This window comes from Mirounga leonina, unplaced genomic scaffold (assembly GCF_011800145.1).
Source record: "Mirounga leonina isolate KUSES-001 unplaced genomic scaffold, KU_Mleo_1.0 Mir_128, whole genome shotgun sequence".
In the NCBI taxonomy this organism is placed as follows: Eukaryota; Metazoa; Chordata; class Mammalia; order Carnivora; family Phocidae; genus Mirounga; species Mirounga leonina.
This window is the reverse complement of record NW_023270320.1, coordinates 25,739,908-25,758,573: the sequence shown is the minus strand read 5'-3', so window position 1 is coordinate 25,758,573 and position 18,666 is coordinate 25,739,908. Positions and strand designations below refer to the sequence as shown.

Genomic DNA, 18,666 nt, shown 5'->3' with positions numbered 1-18,666 from the left:
ACCTTAAGTAAGAAATAAAGGGTCCGTTCCAACAGAACATAGCATATGTTGTGGAAATGGAAGATCTATTCCAACATAAAATAGCATTTTATGTTGTAAAGGGATAGAAGGAGGGAAGATAAGAGAAACTGATTTCCAGGCTGCTTTAATGTATAGTATGAATGCATTTTGAGCATTTTAGTTTGATCAACATCTTTACCTGAATGGCCTGCTTTACACCCCATGAAAAATGTCTCGGTTTGTTTAGTGCAAGCTCTGATCTGATACCATCTCCTATAAAATGCTGATTTGTGACAGAGGTCTGCATCAAGGCTGAGGGGGACATCTGGTTTCCATTGCAAGGCTAAGAATGGGCTTTGCTTAGAGCCAGGCATAGTGAGGGTTTGCGCGGAATGTTCACGTTATTCACATAAGGAATTCTGGCCAAAGCGGAGACTGCCTCTAGCAGCTGCTGCCCCCCCGCAATTAAGAAATGAAGGCCCCGTCAGGTGCCTATGTGACCACTTCCGAGCCATGCCCACCCCCCCCCAAAGTCCTGAGCAAACCCAGCACCCCCAGAAGCACGTGATGTAGCCTGAACCTGCCACAATCTTAGATCAATTTTAGTCAAGTGTGATCTGCATCCCGACTAGTTCATCTCAGGAGGAAACAGTTTATATGAGAAGTCAGACTCAGTAATTTCTACACTTTTCAGTTTTCTGATTTGGTACCCCCAAAAATGTGCATTAGCAAGATTAGAAGTTTTACAAAGTTGAGAATGCCCCGATCTTATCATTAATTTTAAACAAAGTCTGTAATCATTTGCCTCAGTGAGCCACGAGTGTATTTTAAGTTTTTTTCAGAGGCTACTTAGGAAATGAAAATTCCACTTAGGTGAGGTACTAAATGTTGAATTCTGTTTATGAAATATACGCCAAAAAAGGTATCTGGGACTAAGAAAGTGTGGGTGGAGGCAGGCATGTGACACGGGCCTTCTGTAACCACCAAAGACATGCATTCCCCAAAACCATTAAGCATGGGGGCTCCTGTCGTGAAAATTAGGGCTCACAGAAGAACCCTCCCAGAGACTGCAAAAGCAAATTATGTTAAATGTGCAAAGGTATGAGGGAAAGGCATTATATTGCTCAAAAAGTACTTTTAAAACTCAAGTTTGAAATATACCCTTGCTGCTATAACTGAATTGTATCCCCCTCGTCCCCAAATTCATGTTAAAGCCCTAACCCCCAACGTGACTGGATTTGGGGATGGAGCCCTGGGGTAGGTAATTCAGGTGAAATGAGGTCATGGGGTGGGGGACCTGATCCAATAGGGCAGGTGTCCTTGTAAGCAGAGGAAGAAACACCAGAAACCTCTCCCTCATTCTCCATGCACACACAGAGGAAAGAGCAGGTGAGGACACAGTGAGGGGGTGGTTACCTACAGGCCAGGAAGAGAGCCCTCACCAGCAACCGAATTTGCTGATACTTTGATCATGGACTTCCAGCCTCCCGCACTGTGAGAAAATAAATATCTGTCGTTTAAGCCACTACGCCTGTGTGATTTCGTTATGGCCACCCAGAGGACTAGGACACTTGGGGGGACAAACTTTAAGATTATAGGAAACCAACGAAAGTTCAAGGCTTTAATCTTTCTTATAAAATGGAAGTGAAGTCAACTGTGATAAAGTATAATAATTCAGAAACCTTCCGTGTACCATTGAACATTGCATTTGTCCACTTAAAGAAATTATTTTCCCCACACTGGAATAGTAGGTAGATAAGAGCCCAAGAGAGTCATTTCTTTTTGGTCCTGTCCTGGAAACATTTATAGAGCAGTATCCATATAAAGTTGTACCCTATAAAAGTTGTAATAGCTTCTGTCCATTCAGCTTTATGGTCACATGCAGGAGTTGGGAGATTAGGTCCGCAATGAAAACAATTTGAGGGCAGGTGACTTAGACCATATTAAAGCTCAGATCTTATCTCTACCTCAAATACAGCAGGGGCCTAACATGGTGGGGCTGCCTTTACCACTCTCATTCTTGAGGCCTCATGCCAATCAAAGAACATGAAGAAAGAGGACAAAATCCCTAAAGTTTACCTCTGTGACTTTCACAAAAGCTGAACAGTCGCTCACTACATTTCGATGAGTGATCAGTGCTCCTTTGGGGTTGCCTGAGGAACACACAGGAGCAGAACAAAGTTAAAGAAAGTCCATCCAAAAGTGACAGAAATTAAGGAAACCGAGAACCCTGTATAATTGGGTTATGCCTCTAGCCTGAGGTGCACCCAGGAAAGCCAAACATTGGATGACCTGACATTCCGGAACAATCTGCCATACTTTACATGAAACTTCTTATCATAAACAACATTTATTAACATAGGTGACTTTTAGAGGGCACGTAAGAGGAGAAAACCCAGGAACTTTATTTCTGGACATCCAATGTCGGTTTGTCCCAGGAAATGGGGAATCTACTGTTGCCTTCCATAACCATCCGAGGAAGGACACGGCACGCTGAGGTTCCGAGAAGGTTGGATACGGTGACAAGAGAAGAGCGCTCGAGCCCCTCTAGGTCCTCTGCTTTCGGTCCATCTGTAGCTCAACTAAGTCCCCCGTCACCCGCCATCCAAGAAAGGGGGCAGGGGGTACACACTTCCAGATACCATTCAGAAGCGACCACATTTCAAAACTTACCTGTAGTACCACTGGTGAAACAAATGACCGCAAGATCTTCAGGTGCTGGAGGCTACAGCAGATTAAAAAAACAAAACCAAACAAAACAAATCACAACCGAGGTGGTCTAAGGCAGAACCGAAAAGAAAACTGTAAGCCATTTGCTAACCCCCAAGATGTGTACGAGTCTCAGACACAACTAGATATTGGAAGGGCTGAAGCAGGGGGCTGACATTATGAACTTACCTTAGGCCTCTGTCTGTTGGCTCTTCCCAGGTCCTTAATGAGAAAAAAAAAAAATCTTAAATGGAAATATTTTCTAAATGTAAAGAAGGTGACATCCAGTCACTTCAAGCTGACTTTACTGTGGGATTCACTTATTGCTGGCTCAAAGACAGCAGACATTTCAAATGAAAGAAACTGGCAATTTTAATGAACCTGAAGCGAAATGTTTACGCATTGTTCTCAGACGCCATTTTCCAGTTGTCTTCTTTCATATATAAAACCATATAAATGGTATGAGGACTAGTCTTTGAAACAGGATTTACTCAAAAGCCAGTAACCAGAGCCTTTGACGATGGATTTCTTGTCCCCACTCCTACACCCTTTCATGGTCTTTAGCAAAGCCTGGCTCTTAACCAACATCAAACCGTAATTATAATCCAAGAACTGAAGATGTTCTGCATCCTCCCAAAATCACCCAATTCTGGGTAACTGGCATCTTCTTCAGTCTGGAGAGAAAAACCCATCTCTGCCAGATGAAATGCTAGAGGCTCAAATATCTGTACCCCCCACATGGAGTGGATAAAAAAAAAGATTTGGGAACCCTCAATTATAAAACAGTCCTCTTGAACGGACATAAAGAGCAGCAGGTTCATTTCTGAGGGGCGCATCTCTCAGCGGCTGGCTCCCCGTCACTACCAGGGGGTCATTTCGATGCTGTTCAGTTCACTGCATGGAAGCATCTCCATGGCCACGTTAATTAGCTATTAATTTCACTAATGAACCATTTATATTCTTTTCCTATTAAAACTGAATGGCTTGAATGAGCATATGGAGTGAGCATACCTAGAATTAAATGGAAATCTGATGAATGTGCTCAGGGCTCAGGGAGTTTCTGCCCGGTGTGTGGTTTTAAACTGTTTTTAATCTTAATTACATTTTAAATTATATCTATAAACAGACCACTGATTCAAAACAGGAACAGTGAAGTCCAAATAGAAGTCAACCAAGAGCTGAAGCAATGGTAATTCCATTTTTTTTCCCAAAAGAATCTTCATCAGACCCAAATCTCCACTCATCTGTTCAAAATTCTTACATAACTTCAATAGTTACATGCGATTTGGCTTTTAATTTATCAGGAACAAACATTATCCAAATGAGTGCCCTATTAGCCAAGGAAGTCCACAGCCTCAAACCTAAGGACATTATGTAGAAGAGTACAGCAACCTTAAAAATAAACGAGTTCCCATCTTCAGGCTCCAAATGCCAAAAACAAAACACCTTAACCAGAAGAAAAACCAAATTCTAGTTAATGATTAACATGCTAAAGTATTTAGGGGTGCCAAAACTAGAAGTTAATGAAAATGCATTAAAATAATAGATTCACGAATGAATGGAGGGACAGAGTGATGCATGAGTACGTGATGAAGCAAATATATTAAAATGCTAGCTGTGGGGTGCTTGGGGGTTGTACGGCAGTCTACTGTTCAATTCTCCCAACTGGCTTGCCTGTTTGAAAATTTTCATAATAAAATACCAAAAAAAGCAAAAATTTCAAATACCAATATTTCCCTTTTTGATCCTATAAAACTATCTATTACTATAAACTTGATCATGTGACCAACCATAAAGCCAATTTTAAATCCACATCTTGAAAATTAACCTTTTGCTTCCAAAATTTTTAAAAACCAAGTATGAATCATATTACACGGGGAAGTGTGGAATAGCGTCTTTTATAAAATAGAGCTTTTAATATAAACTTTATATTACAATCTTAACTTACCTAAATTTTTTCATCTTAAAATTACTTCATCGTAGAGCCGTCGAAAAACACCGAAAAATTCCTGTGTGTGTGTGTGTGCACATGTGTGCGTGTGCATGTTTGTGTGGTGGGGTTAGGGAGAAGGAGAAAAGATGGGAGGAAACGATGACATTATTGTGAGCGGTGATCACAAGTAAAAAAACAAACGTGCAGGGGCGCCTGGGTGGCTCAGATGGTTAAGCGTCTGCCTTCGGCTCAGGTCATGATCCCCAGGGTTCTGGGATCGAGTCCCCATCGGGCTCCCTGCTCCTTGGGAGCCTGCTTCTCCCTCTGCCTCTGCCTCTCTCTCTCTGGCTTTCATGAATAAATAAATAAAACATTAAAAAAAAATTAAAAAAAAAAAAAAACGTGCAGAAACACTGGGTAAAAAGCTAGCTAAAAGCCCAATTAAATAGTATAGCACACCCGTTCTTAAGGACTCAGCTTCTCTGCTACTGTGTGTGTGTGGGGGGTATGTGACAGAGGCTCTGTTAGAACAAATTACAGTTTCCCTATGAAGGCTAAGTTCCTCCGTAAAGGTATTACATAGACCCTTGTTTGTAGCCTCCAATTCCTTGTAGAAGGAGAACTATAAATAAAATTTGAAACCCTATTTATAACAGTTCCAGGAAAATATTTATAACATTTTCGGAAGGAGAACAACTTACTGTATTTAGCCTATTCCAGTGATATGTACCTGACAAGATCCTCCTCTTACCAGCTTCTTAGGATTAAACTCTAATCCAAATCCTACTGGGAGATTCAGCTTCTTACACGATGTTATGTCAAACAACCGATTTAAACACAGGCCCCACTCATTTTCCTAGAATGGTAATTACCTTTAAAGTGTTGATTAATGTGAATCTTAAGAAATTTAATATAGGGGCGCCTGGGTGGCTCAGTTGGTTAAGCAACTGCCTTCGGCTCAGGTCATGATCCTGGAGTCCCGGGATCGAGTCCCACATCGGGCTCCCTGCTCAGCAGGGAGTCTGCTTCTCCCTCTGACCCTCCTCCCTCTCCTGCTCTCTGTCTCTCATTCTCTCTCTCTCAAATAAATAAATAAAATCTTTAAAAAAAAAAAAAGAAATTTAATATAAAAATAAACCAAATCCAACATCTATGCTGGAAATTCACAACTTGGGAAAAAGAATAATGAGGCAGATTTCTGTAGCTGGCTCTGTTTTAGAAACAAATCAGTAAGTAAATGGCATGAAAGCTACTATAAGGACATACAAACTTAAATCTCCGCCTGAATTGGAAATGCACGTTTCTGCCATATATTGGCGTGGCCTCTCAGTACTCTAGAATAAATATGTGAGCATTGCAACTTGTCTTATGAGAATACGTTCTATGTGATGAATTCACAGTGGGGCATGCATGCAGAATTCTTCTTTCCAGTAAGGAGACAGGAATTTCCACTCTGCGTCTGTTATGGGTTGCTGAGCTGGGATTGTGTGATTGCACTGGATACCGCATTTGAGCCCAAATGGCCACAGGGGCACCTATCAGAGAAGTGGGCAGGATGACTCACCTCCATTGCCTTCATACTGGTGATTTCCACACCACACCTTTTGCCTCGTTCCAACAGATCGATGCCATAGGAGTCCATGAGGACAATGGTTTTAAGGCCTGGTGTTAACTTATTTTCCATACCATCTAATAAGAGGTTGGCCTTCTCTGGCTTGTCAACAAAAACCAGAGAGAGTTCAGCTGGGAAGGAAGAGACACAATGAAGAATGAGCTCTGAGATATTAAAAGCCTGACTGTATCATATCTGACACCAGGTTATTTTAAGGACCACAGTCTTCGAATAGAAAGATAGATGTGCATTTAAACATAAAATCCTGGGGGCGCCTGGGTGGCTCAGTCAGTGAAGTGTCTGCTTTCAGCTCAGGTCATGATCCCGGGGTCCTGGGATCGAGCCCCGTGTTGGGCTCCCTGCTCAGAGGAGAGTCTGCTTCTCCCTCTCCCTCCACCGCTTCCCCGGTTCTTATGCTCTCTCTCTCTCTCTTCCCCTCTCTCTCTCAAATGAATAAATAAAACCTTTAAAAAAATAAACATAAAATGCCTATCAAATCAAATATAACCAAATGTAAAGTGACCAAATCTAGCTGATAACTAGGCCAACGTCCACCCGGAGACCACAGACATACCTTTGTTGACTATGTAGGTGATTGCTTCTGTTCCAAGGGTATCATAGAGGGGAACGACCACCATAGAGTAAGCAAAGCATCCCTGTTCAATGATCACCCACTAAATGAACAGTAAAGATCGGGGAAAGAGAATGAGATGTCGTCATGGAACCACTCCAAGGAGAACAACACTCTAGAGAGATTCAAAGTGGAAACACGAGACGTGACAAAATTCACATTTGTGTGTCTACTACTATGTGCCAGGCACCATGAGGGACTCATCATGAGAACAAAACACCTGCCCCCTTCTTCGAAGGAAAGAGCAATTTGCCGGAAGAACTGAGGCAAATATGGGAAAAGATAATTAACAATACAAGAGAGTGACCGACTTGGACACGAGGGAGACCACGGTGGGCCACCTTTTCGGGGAAGGTAACTGAGCTCACCCTTTGCCAAGGCAGCAAGGTTTGGACAGACAGAGAGAAAGGCAAGGAGACCCCAGTAGTGGGGACTGCATGATGGAGAGCAGGGAAGAGCGGGGTAAGCACCCTGGCCGGAATGGGTGTTCCAGTAGGCAAGTCTATGGTGGGAGGAGCAAGGCTGCGGCTAGGGAGGGGCCTGGCTCCATTCCCCGCGGGATGCACAGCTGCGGAGGGCTTCTCGGCACAACAGAGGCTCTGGGTCTGAGGAAGACCAACCTGGCAGCTGTGTGCAGTAGGACCTGGGAACTGGGGAAGGAGGGACACACACCTGTGTAACAGGAAAAATGTTCTGGCAAAATCTCCCCAGAAAAGTGGTGAAGGGAAAGACGTTACGATACAGTAACTGGTCCCCTTGCCTCTAAACTCATCAGCCATGCGGCAACTACTCAGTCTACACGGCAAACATGGTGAGATCAGCCTTTCACTCAAAATCCTTGGCGGCACCGTTAACCTCCAGCTGCGGTTCTCGAATCCCCTGCAGAACGCCGACGCACAGATAAAGACGTAGCTGCTGTAGGAAGGGAGCACGACGCACTCACATTCACTTGGCCCAGAACTGTTTTTCCCCCTTTGCTTTCCTGGCACCAATTTGAAGCTGTGAACATGGAGGTCGGGTCCAAGCTCCTCAGGAGGGCCATGTGGTACACGTGGTCCTGTCTTTCCTGCACCTCCAAGCTCTACCGTGAGAAAATGCCTCCTTCCCCAACACAGACATGCTGCTTGATGCAAACATGTGGCTGTTCCTGACATTCCCTTGGCTCCCCCACCCTCACATCCTTCAACACGCCACTGGGAGGCCACCTCCAGGAAGTCCTCCTTGACTGAGCTCCCATAATCCTTTTTCCCTGTGTCCACGCTTACCACGCTACAGAGAAAGCATCAGCTTATGGGCCAGTGCTCCCTCACATGGTCCCTTAGGAGGAGGATCCAAGTCACTGTTGTGCCTTGGAGCCTCGCAGTGCCTGGCATATAGTAGGTGCTCAATAAACATTTATTAAACTAGCTGATAAACACAGGAAGGAGCTTACTCTGTGAAGTAAGGAATACCTGTCCTCGTGATAGATTCATTATAAAATTCCACTCACGCAAAAATCTGGGATGTGTTCCCTTGAATGAGTTTTACTTGAGATGAAAGAAACTAAATTTCATGAGCCTGGTCGTCCAGCTGTGGGAAAATGCTCTTTTTCCCGTACCAGTACATAAAACTGTAGGAAACCATCCTCATTTATAAAACAGTCGGTAGCACAGGGATGGAGCCCACACGTCTTTTGGACACAAGAATCAATTCAATTCCTTCAAGCTTAGGTGCTTGAATTTTTCCCAGCCAAGTTATGCCACTAATTTGTTCATCATGAACACTATAAGCAACAGCTCCAAAAGGGCTTCTCACCTAAACTGACCTTTAATGCAAGGATCTGCAGAAGTACGATGCAGCGCACTCGACAGCCAGATAGACTGCACCCCCACATTAAGGCTGACTCACGGTCAAGGCACTTTCCCCGCTGCTCAGGGTATTTTAAATTTTGTAACCTGATCAGAGGGCAAGCTCCTACCTTTCAGAGAGCAAAGAGGAGAGTCTGCAACTGACAAAAATGTGTCCAAGTTTCTCTACAATTTACAGATGCTATTTTTCTAATCACAGACATAAGCCTTAAGGTAAGAAGAGTCCTTGTGAGTTATTTGTTCTAGTAACCTCTTTGTTAGTTTTTGTTTGAGACCTGGTTTTAAAAAAACAAAACCAATAATCCAAAAAGCGATTCCCCCCACCCACCGCAACATAAAGGCCAAGGAGGCCCTGGCTTGGGTTTTCATATGTGGCACTTTTTAAAAAATTTTATTTATTTTTATTTAAATTCAATTAACATATAATGTATTATTGGTTTCAGAGGTAGAGGTCAGTGTTCATCAGTCTTATATAACACCCGGTGTGCTCATTACATCACATGCCCCCCTTAATGTCTGTCACCCAGTTACCCCATCCCCCCACCTCCCCTCCAGCAACCCTCAGTTTGTTTCCTATGGTTAAGAGTCTCTTATGGTTTGTCTCCCTCTCTCATTTCATCTTGTTTTATTTTTTCCTCTCTTCCTCTATGATCCTCTGTTTTGTTTCTTAAATCCCACCTATCAGCGAGATCATAAGATAACTGTGTCCCTTTCTAAGGAGTAACACAGAGACATATATTCTCAGTAGAGATCAGAGCACAAAATCAGGTGCTGGGCAAAGGTAGGTGTGACCTCCCAACTGGCTCTTCCATCTGAGGACTCTCAACACCACACACAATTGTTGTCTCATGGTCAATACCTCGGGTCTGTTCTGAGCGAAGATGCCAATGAACTGATCCGGGGCAGCCTTGAAACCCTTCTGGATGAGTGCTGAGCCCACACACTCGGATATCTCTGCAACCTAGAACGGGGAGGACAAATATCAGGAACTGCGTCAGGCCCAAAGCAAGGAACAAAGCTCACGGGGTGACGGCCAAGCCTGACATCTTGGCCAGCAAGCAGCCCCGCACCAAGGGGGAGAGCGGGAGCAAACAGGCACTCTTTCTGCTCTACATTTTTGTAAAACGCAAGGCTTGATTCACCAGAACACACCATTAAGGGAACTGATCACAGGGCTCCTTCTGCGAAGCGGACGAATCAGATCCCGATAGCTGCAGGTCACACGTCAGTGGATGCCAGGCCTTCTGACACATTTCTATTTTACAGTTTAGTTTTATAAAATTATAAAAGTAATACAAGGACACAGAATTATTATTATTATTTTTTTTTAAAGATTTTTTATTTATTTATTTGACAGAGAGAGACATAGTGAGAGCAGGAACACAAGCAGGGGGAGTAGGAGAGGGAGAAGCAGGCCTCCCGCGGAGCAGGGAGCCCGATATGGGACTCGATCCCAGGACCCTGGGATCATGACCTGAGCCGAAGGCAGACGCTTAACGACTGAGCCACCCAGGCGCCCCAGAATTATTATTATTATTACTGTGACTATTGGTAGTTATAAAGAGCAGCAAAGCAGCCAAAACTTGTCATTTGCTATAAATACAGAAAGAGCAAATTTGGGGGACACCTTCAAAAAACTTGTAACAATTTTAAGTAAAATAAATAAATAAGAAAATAAATACTCTTATTGCAAGTAAAAATAGGTAGATTCATAAAAATTAGGTGGGACTATAAACCTGGCCCTGTCCTCTCCCCATTCTTATCCCAAAGTAACTAAAAAATCATTTTTTTTTAATCTTCAAATTTGGAATCATTTTCTTGATTCTCAGTTGATGGCTTCTCAAGAGCACTTTGAAATTGCACCCACGCCTGTAGGGAATAAAGCCACACCTCTTCTGGCCCAGAATTCTGTTTGTCCTGCCATGTAACATCACTGCACTCTGCCTATGGGAAGGAGGGCTGACACAGGTGAGGTGACAGCAAGAATGATACGAATATGCTGTTTTTCTACTCACAGACTGTTTCACAACCTCTGCTCGCATGTCGGGGATGGGAACCCGTGAAATGCTGCCGTGGTTTGCAGAGCGTATCGGGATAACCTGCAGGCATTTCTAGCTCTAGAAAGAGGCTCCATACCTTTCTTGAGAAAACCTCAAAGGGGCTCCTAGCCCCACAAAGGTCAGAGTCGCTAGGCTAACGAAAACACTTGAATGTACAAATCCAGAGTTGGCTTCCGTGGGTCTAGTTTTATTTATTTATTTTTAAAGACTTTATTTATTTAACAGACAGAGAGCACAGCAGGGGGAGCAGGGAGAGGGAGAGGGCGAAGCAAGCCCCCTGCAGAGCAGGGAGCCCGACTCGGGGCTTGATCCCAGGACCCTGGGATCACGGCCTGAGCCTAAGGCAGACGCTTAGCCGACTGAGCCACCCAGGCGGCCCACCCGTGGGTCTAGTTTTAGATCGTCACCAGCCTCTGGCTGAAATGTACAAAAACACAGATTAACGCCTTCAGAAAACGCACTGATTTTCAACCCGCCTCGAAAAATCCAATCTGCCGTGGACTTGCCTTCTCTGCCTTCCAGCCAGCATACAACAGAAGGAACCAGACAGCACTTGGGGATTCTGTGAGGCCTGAAGCCCCACCATGCAACATTATGTGTCCAACACACATCAACTGTTTATACACCACGTGTGGAAATGAGGAGGCTCCGCAGCAACTTTATTTTGGCTCTGGTAATGCAAAATAAAAGCGGTGGATTCCCTCTGGCCCCTGGGGCTACACAGCTCTTCGCTCCTTCCACAAGAAAGGTACACCGAGGGGCGCCTGGGTGGCTCAGTTGGTTAAGCGACTGCCTTCGGCTCAGGTCATGATCCCAGAGTTCTGGGATCGAGTCCCACATCGGGCTCCTGGCTCGCCGGGAAGCCTGCTTCTCCCTCTGACCCTATCCCCTCTCATGCTGTTTCTCTCTCTCTCTCTCTCAAATAAATAAATAAATAAAATCTTTAAAAAAAAAAAAAAGAAAAGAAAGGTACACCGAGCTGTTTTGCCTCTTTGCTCTCTGTCAAGAGCTACGCAAGCAAAGCCTTTGCATTTCATTCCTCCTCAGAGGAGCGCAGGGGAAGAGCGTGCGGTGTGTGTCTCAGTCTAGGGAGGGCCTCAGGAGTTCCTTGTGGCTCCTTGGGGCTCCTCGTGACCATCCCCTGTCACGTACACTCCAGAGCGCGCCAACTGCTAGAAGCACCCTTCACACCAAACATGGAAGGAGGAAGCTCATTTGTATTCACGAATGCCACAGGACGACCTGCCCCTAGAGCACAGAGCTGTTTCCTGGACAGCTGTGCTGGAAACAAAAGGCAGCAGAGCGGACACTTCCAGGGGCTCCCATACACCCCTGGGGTCCTACGTCCATGGGGGCGGGGGAAGCAGGAGCTTCGAGATATCCTGTTATCACGATAAAAATAAAAAGCAATGTCTTCCTGCTCTGCTCCCTGCTGTCAGAAACTATTTAAACAGCTGCAGCTGTGGATCAGTTGGGCTTGCAGAGGGACAAGAATAAATCCGCCCAGATCCCAGCTTCCTTTGTGCTTGTACGATACTGCAGGTGTCGTCTCTGAGCCTCTGTACCGCTCGCTGTGGCTGCCCTGGGGTTCAGTGTCACACCAGTCCCAAGCTGGCCGGGTTCATACGATGCACTGAAGAGCCCTAGACCAGAAGATGTGGAGCTCACTTCTGGTCCTGTTTCTGCCACTGACCAGCTGTGACCTTAGGCGAGTCCCATCCTTTCCTAGGGGATGTTTTCTCATCTATAAAATGAGAGAGTTGCTCTATATTGGGGCTTCTAAATGTCTCTAGTACCCCGCAAGGCAGAGAATTTCTATCCCCCCCATGGGCTCTGGGAGAGAGTCACCTGCTTCAAACACATTTCTAGAACGTTATCATAGAATTATATTCTACTTGACAATGCATCCACTTCAGTTCTCCAAGAAAGTGCTTTTGACCCACCAATTAAGTTACTTAACCAGTTTTTCCCAAATCTTTGTGTAAAACTTCTCCCTTTGGATGATGCACGTTTACCCCAGAGCTCTGAGCTAGTCCAGTGCACAGATTCTACAGCAAGCTTCCAGCCCTCACAGTCAGGGGCTACAAGAACAGATGGATTTCAGCCCCACGGCATGCATGACGACCCAAAGAACCAGAAAACTCACCTGTTTGTATGAAAGCCATTCATAGGGTTGGTCTGGCTTCCGAGAGCCTAAACATGGGCCATTATCTAAAAGAAGGAAAAAAAAGGAAAAAACAAAAAAATGGATTCAACGTGCATAAATATTCTAATTTGTATCCCACTTTATTCTACAAAGTATCAGGTAGACTTTGGTCCCCCAGATTAGAAATAAGGAGTTCAGATTGGAAATGTGTTCTCCCTGGGTTCTTGTCTGATTTTTTGTTTGTTTCTGTTTGGTTTCTTAAATGGGGCAGGAGAAGAGGAAAGATAAGAGAATATGAGGCAGGGGCGCCCGGGTGGCTCAGTCGGTTAAGCCTCTGCCTTCGGCTCGGGTCATGATCCGGGGGTCCTGGGGTCGAGTCCCACATCAGGCTCCCTGCTCAGTGAGGGGGTCTGCTTCTCCCTCTCCCTCTGCTGCTCCCCCTGCTTGTTCTCTCTCACCCACTCTCTCTCAGAGAAATAAATAAAATCTTAAAAAAAAAGGATATGAGGCAAATACAATTTTTAAGGACACTCAGTCTGTGAATTCTTCCATACCCTATTGGTTTAGAAAGGAGTCAGTAGCTGCATGGTAAAGAAATCCTGGTGTAGGTTTTCAGAAGAAATCCTCAAAATTTCTAAAGTGTAATGCATTCTAACTCAGAATATAAGAAGGAAAAGATGACTCTTAATTGCCCAAATTCTGATGACCTGGGATGTACTTACACGGGTGAAGCCTTAATTGCAGAGAAACAAAAATGAGGAAAAGAGGCAAAATTTGTGAAAGCAAAAACTAAGAAATATCAGGATGTGTCCTGACTCTAATTTACGTACTGAATAAGCAGGAAGCAAGAAGACCCATATTAAGTATTCATGCTAAGGGCTAGCACAGTAATAATATCACTCGAATCATTTATATTTGGAATCATGAGATTTCTTCTACAGATTAACTCCAAGCTCACTTTATGCTCAGTTTGTAGCTATTGAAGGAAAAGCTATGTCCACCTAAAAAAAAAAAAAAAGAGAGAAAAAGCTGCCATGTTCCGATGATCAGAGCTGACCACGTACAAGAATGCTTCCTAACTAACCCAGGCTCGCCCGCCAGCTCTGTGGTAAGCTGGGCCTCATCATTCCTTCTACAGGGTGTTTTTTGTCACCTCCCCTCTGGAACAGGGGATCTACATTTCTGTTTTTTGTTTTGTTTTGTTTTTAAGATTTTATTTATTTGACAGAGAGAGACACAGTGAGAGAGGGAACACAAGCAGGGGGGAGTGGGAGAGGGAGAAGCAGGCTTCCCGCGGAGCCTGATGCGGGGCTTCATCCCAGGACCCTGGGATCATGACCTGAACCGAAGGCAGACGCTTAACGACTGAGCCACCCAGGCGCCCCTCTACATTTCTGTTTTGAGACTATAATGTATGCGGCTTCCCCATTCTGGGTTTGAGTGTCAGCTAAGGTGTCCTGATCCGGTTTGGGGGCCTGGAGGACGGGGGCAGGAAGGCAGAGCACGGCCCCATCAGCAGCTCTGACGAGGCTGGGCCCATGACATGGAGTTTTGTCCTGGAGAAGAGAAGTGGGATGCGCGCGTGTGTGGGTCAGTTGTGAGGATGGGGAGGACCCAGGCTGGACCGATTCACTGCTTCACACTGACTTTTGGCTGTCTCTACTGCTCTGATGAAAACAGAAAGAGCACAAACGGCCTCATTCTCAGACCCTCTGCCATTCACTGGGACTGCAGTGAAGACCAGGCCAGATACCTCAAGTTCCATCAGTTGTTTTCAGACATGTGCCATATGAAACGTTATTTTATTCTTCGAGAACAGTGACTGGCAATGTCTAGGCTGCAGCCAAATCAAGCCTGCCACCTGTTTTTGTAAACACAGTCTTATGGAACATAGCCTCACTCGTTCATTTACATATTATCTAAAACCTTCAGCTGAGCAGGCCTAACAGAGACCACGTGGCCCGAAGAGCCCACATATTTACTATCTGGCCCTTTTCAGAAAAGGTTTGCAGACCCCAGCTCCAGGACAGTAGGAACTTAAAAAAATACCATACCCAGGCCCTACTAACCAAAAATTTTTTAAACTTTTTAAAAAAATTTAAATTCAATTAATTAACATATAATGTATGATTTCTTTCAGGGGTACAGGTCTGTGATTCATCAGTCTTATACAATACCCAGTGCTCATAATAACACATACCCTCCCCAGTGTCCATCACCCAGCCAAATTTTTGATATAATTGGATGGGGATGGAGCCTGGGCCTCAGTATTTTTTCAAAGCTCCCCAGGGGATATTGCAGTGCAGCCAGGGACAAGAATCCACAGATTCACAGGCAGAGGCCTCCTCCTTATAAGGAGCTCCCTGTGTACAGTTTGAAAAGACGAGGTTTAAAAACTCCACGCTGGCTTCTCCTGTCATTCAACAAACTCCCAACTACCTTATCTAGATGCTGGTTTTTGCTCTCCTATACAGGCTTATCTTATGGTAGTCTAGGAAAATTAAACCTTAGAATAAGGGCGCCTGGGTGGCTCAGTCGGTTAAGCGTCTGCCTTCGGCTCAGGTCGTGATCCCAGGGTCCCGGGATCAAGCCCAGCATCGGGCTCCCTGCTCAGCGGGGAGTCTGCTTCTCCCTCTCCCTGCCACTCCCCCCTGCTCGTGCTCTCTCCCTCTCAAATAAATAAATAAAATCTTTAAAAAAAATACTTAAAAAAAACCCTTAGAATAAAAAGCTCCTCTCGGAAAAAAAAAAAAAAGAAGGCAAAAGTGACCTGCAAAGCAGCTTCCTTCAATCAGTATAGGTTAAGAAGAGTGAGCTCTGTTTTCTTCAACTTCTCTGAAACATTCATATAAGACTTTCATTTTCTAAGTACAGAAAGTGACCAAAAAAATAAAGGTACTGTCTTGAGGTCAGAGGAGAGTCAGAAGTATAATGTAAGTCACCATACTACCAGGATGAATTCATTCTCTGCTAGAAAAACGTAAGAACATTTCTACACATGACTTTGTGGTAATGGGAAAGATTCTATATACATATATACACATCTATACATAGAGAAGTGTTTAATATATAAATATTTTGAAGTGGCTATATGGATATTTACTATCACAGACCAACCCTGACCCTGACACTGACTTTGAACAAGTTCATAATAGAGAAGTTTGCTTTCTCTTTAGAATGGGGCTTAATGAATCTCTTACAGCAATACTGGTCAAAAACACATTAGAGCAATCCGATGTTACCAGTACCCAATAAAAAACAGGGCACTTTTGAGCACATGTCCTATGCAGTCCCTGACTGTCAGGGGACTCTAGTCTAGCTAGTTGTAGCAAAAATAAAGGCTAACCACCAAAAGATTTAAATAACAAACATGGATCCCAGAGACCATTTCTAGGGAGTCACCTGGAACAAGCCAAAACTAAGCGGCTAAAACACAAAGGGGGGCACGGGAAGCGGGGGGGTACTCTCTCCATCACTGAGGACACATTAATGGAGCACCTCCTGTGTACCAGTGCCGAGAGAAGAGACGGCCACCTGTTCAAGGAGCCCTGGCGAGTGGGACAGAACAGCAGGTGAATGCCTCTGTGCCCTGGCGGGGCTATTACAGAAATAAGTACAAGATGCTGGGGGAGGGGGGCCCCTCACCTGGAGGTAGGAGATGAAAATGACAGACTAGGGTGGCGTTGCAGAAAAGGGAGAAATGCAACAGGAGCGGCAGAGGGTTAGTAAGTGCATAGCAAGCACCCTGGGCTGGAGGTGGGAAAGAAGACGCTTTATGATCAGGAAAAAGACAAGCGCACAAAGGCGTGGGGTTATGAGAAAGGGGAGGAGGTCCAGGTTTTGGAAGAAGTTCAGCGTAACTTGAGGAGAGTCTACCCGGAGCCTGGCAGGGAGAGAGGCTGGAAAGGTAGGCAGGAGCCGCGGAGGGCAGGCCAGGTTTCTCAGGCCACTGTTAGTACGGAAGCGTTGGTCCCATGAGCCGACCCTTGCAAAGGGTCTCATAGAACGCTGCTTCCTTGGCATGTCGGTGTTCATTTCTCAAAATATGGGTCTCATGGTCAAGTAAGTCTGAAAATGTTGGATCAGGCCCCGTTAAACCTGTCTTTTGACCTCAGGAAATGTCAGAGCCCAATAATGAGCTGATGTATGTGAGACTCTCCATAAAACCCAGGACACGCTGCAAACCTATTTGACCATAGAACCCACTCTACCTGGGGAGCAGCAAGAGGGGCTCATGTGCTTTGGGGCTCACTCTGGGAGATGCTATGGGAGGAGGGGGACTTGAACAGGTGGAAGTAGATGGAAGATGAGAGCAAATACAACTTCCTCAAGAGAGACCACTTGTTTGTTCTGAATGAAAATCGTTAAGCATTAGTCACACAAGTTCAGAAAATGCTTACTTGACACCTGGATGCCCCTCTGGAAGCCTTCATATAAGGTTCTGACATCATCGTAAAAATACACCAAGGGCTCATCGCTATCCAGTAGCGGGGATCTCCGAGCACCATCGCTACCCTGTGGAAAGAGACAGATGCATGAGCACGTTAAGAGGAAAATGTTAAAAATAAAAAGCCTAACGTGCATGCCCACCAGGCCCTCCATAGGGCCCCTGTGGGGGAGCTGCTCAGTATTTGTTGAACGAACGGAAGTGCAGGATTTGCTAAGAGAACTCATTTGTCTGGGGTCAAGTGCAAGCTTCAGAGAATCAAGGCTAAAACCAAACAGCTATCAGAGGGTCCCAGGGGTCTGGCTGGATAAGGCGAAGAGAGCAGGAAGACTGGAAACCTGCGACCAACACACATGCCTTGAGCATCCTCAGACCTCCACCATCAATGGCCCAGGAGTCCAAGGTTGCATCAGCTTGCACGGAAATGACACACCATTCGCTTTTACTTCTATCATGTTATGTATGTTCCTTTTGAGATTACTGCCACTGTTTTATCTCTGTCAACAGCAATCTAACCTGTTAGGAACTTCTGATTCTCCGGGGAAATCAGATGAGGATACAAGAACTTCTGGTACTATAAGAAAGGACCATTCACAAGTGGGAGACATCGTTTCTAGCATGAGGTTTGAAAAAAGCAGAGAGGAAACCCTTCACGAAGAAGGAGCAAAGGCTGGGTCTCAGAGAGCAGAGTCTGAGCACGCAGAGCTGATGGAGAAATGGGATGCATTCCAGGGGGAAGAACCAACATGGAGACCCTTTATAGGTCATGACCACCAGATAGATTTTGACGTATCCTTTTTCTTCTTCTTCTGTTTTTCATTTGTTTGTTTGTTTTGTTTTTAGGATTTAGGTAAGATTCTTCATATTTCCTCCTACAAGCTCTCTCCCCAACCAATTTATCATATATGTACTTCAAAAGAAGCAACAGTACAGAAGTATTTTTTTTTTAAGATTTTATTTATTTATTTGAGAGAGAGAGAATGAGAGACAGAGAGCATGAGAGGGAGGAGGGTCAGAGGGAGAAGCAGACTCCCTGCTGAGCAGAGAGCCCGATGCGGGACTCGATCCCGGGACTCCAGGATCATGACCTGAGCCGAAGGCAGTCGCTTAACCAACTGAGCCACCCAGGCGCCCCAGTATAGAAGTATTTAAAAAAAAAAAATGACTAGCCCCTATTATCAGTTCGATGAGTTCCTTCCAGACTTTTTTCTATGCTTTACATTTATATAAACTCTTTCATTATCTACAATGTACTAAATATGTGTTTGACACTTGATCTAA

The 18,666-nt window shown here is 44.9% G+C and overlaps 2 protein-coding genes across 4 annotated transcripts in view; both read right to left on the bottom strand.

The window, feature by feature from the left end:
• The window catches only part of ACSL1 (acyl-CoA synthetase long chain family member 1), a 71,742-nt gene that overhangs the window by 14,257 nt on the left and 38,819 nt on the right, over positions 1-18,666 (bottom strand). For all 3 annotated transcript variants that reach the window (XM_035004249.1, XM_035004251.1, XM_035004250.1), the window contains exons 3-10: positions 17,339-17,453; positions 12,939-13,003; positions 9,592-9,693; positions 6,829-6,928; positions 6,207-6,385; positions 2,899-2,931; positions 2,674-2,725; positions 2,080-2,153 (exon numbers count right to left, since the gene is read on the bottom strand). In XM_035004249.1, the coding sequence (XP_034860140.1) occupies positions 2,080-2,153; positions 2,674-2,725; positions 2,899-2,931; positions 6,207-6,385; positions 6,829-6,928; positions 9,592-9,693; positions 12,939-13,003; positions 17,339-17,453 (720 nt within the window). The remainder of the gene's footprint in view (positions 1-2,079; positions 2,154-2,673; positions 2,726-2,898; positions 2,932-6,206; positions 6,386-6,828; positions 6,929-9,591; positions 9,694-12,938; positions 13,004-17,338; positions 17,454-18,666) is intronic.
• LOC118010071 lies at positions 6,935-9,169 on the bottom strand. Its single transcript, XM_035004252.1, has one exon. The coding sequence runs from the start codon at positions 8,037-8,039 to the stop codon at positions 7,089-7,091; it is 951 nt and encodes a 316-aa protein (XP_034860143.1). The 5' UTR covers positions 8,040-9,169; the 3' UTR covers positions 6,935-7,088.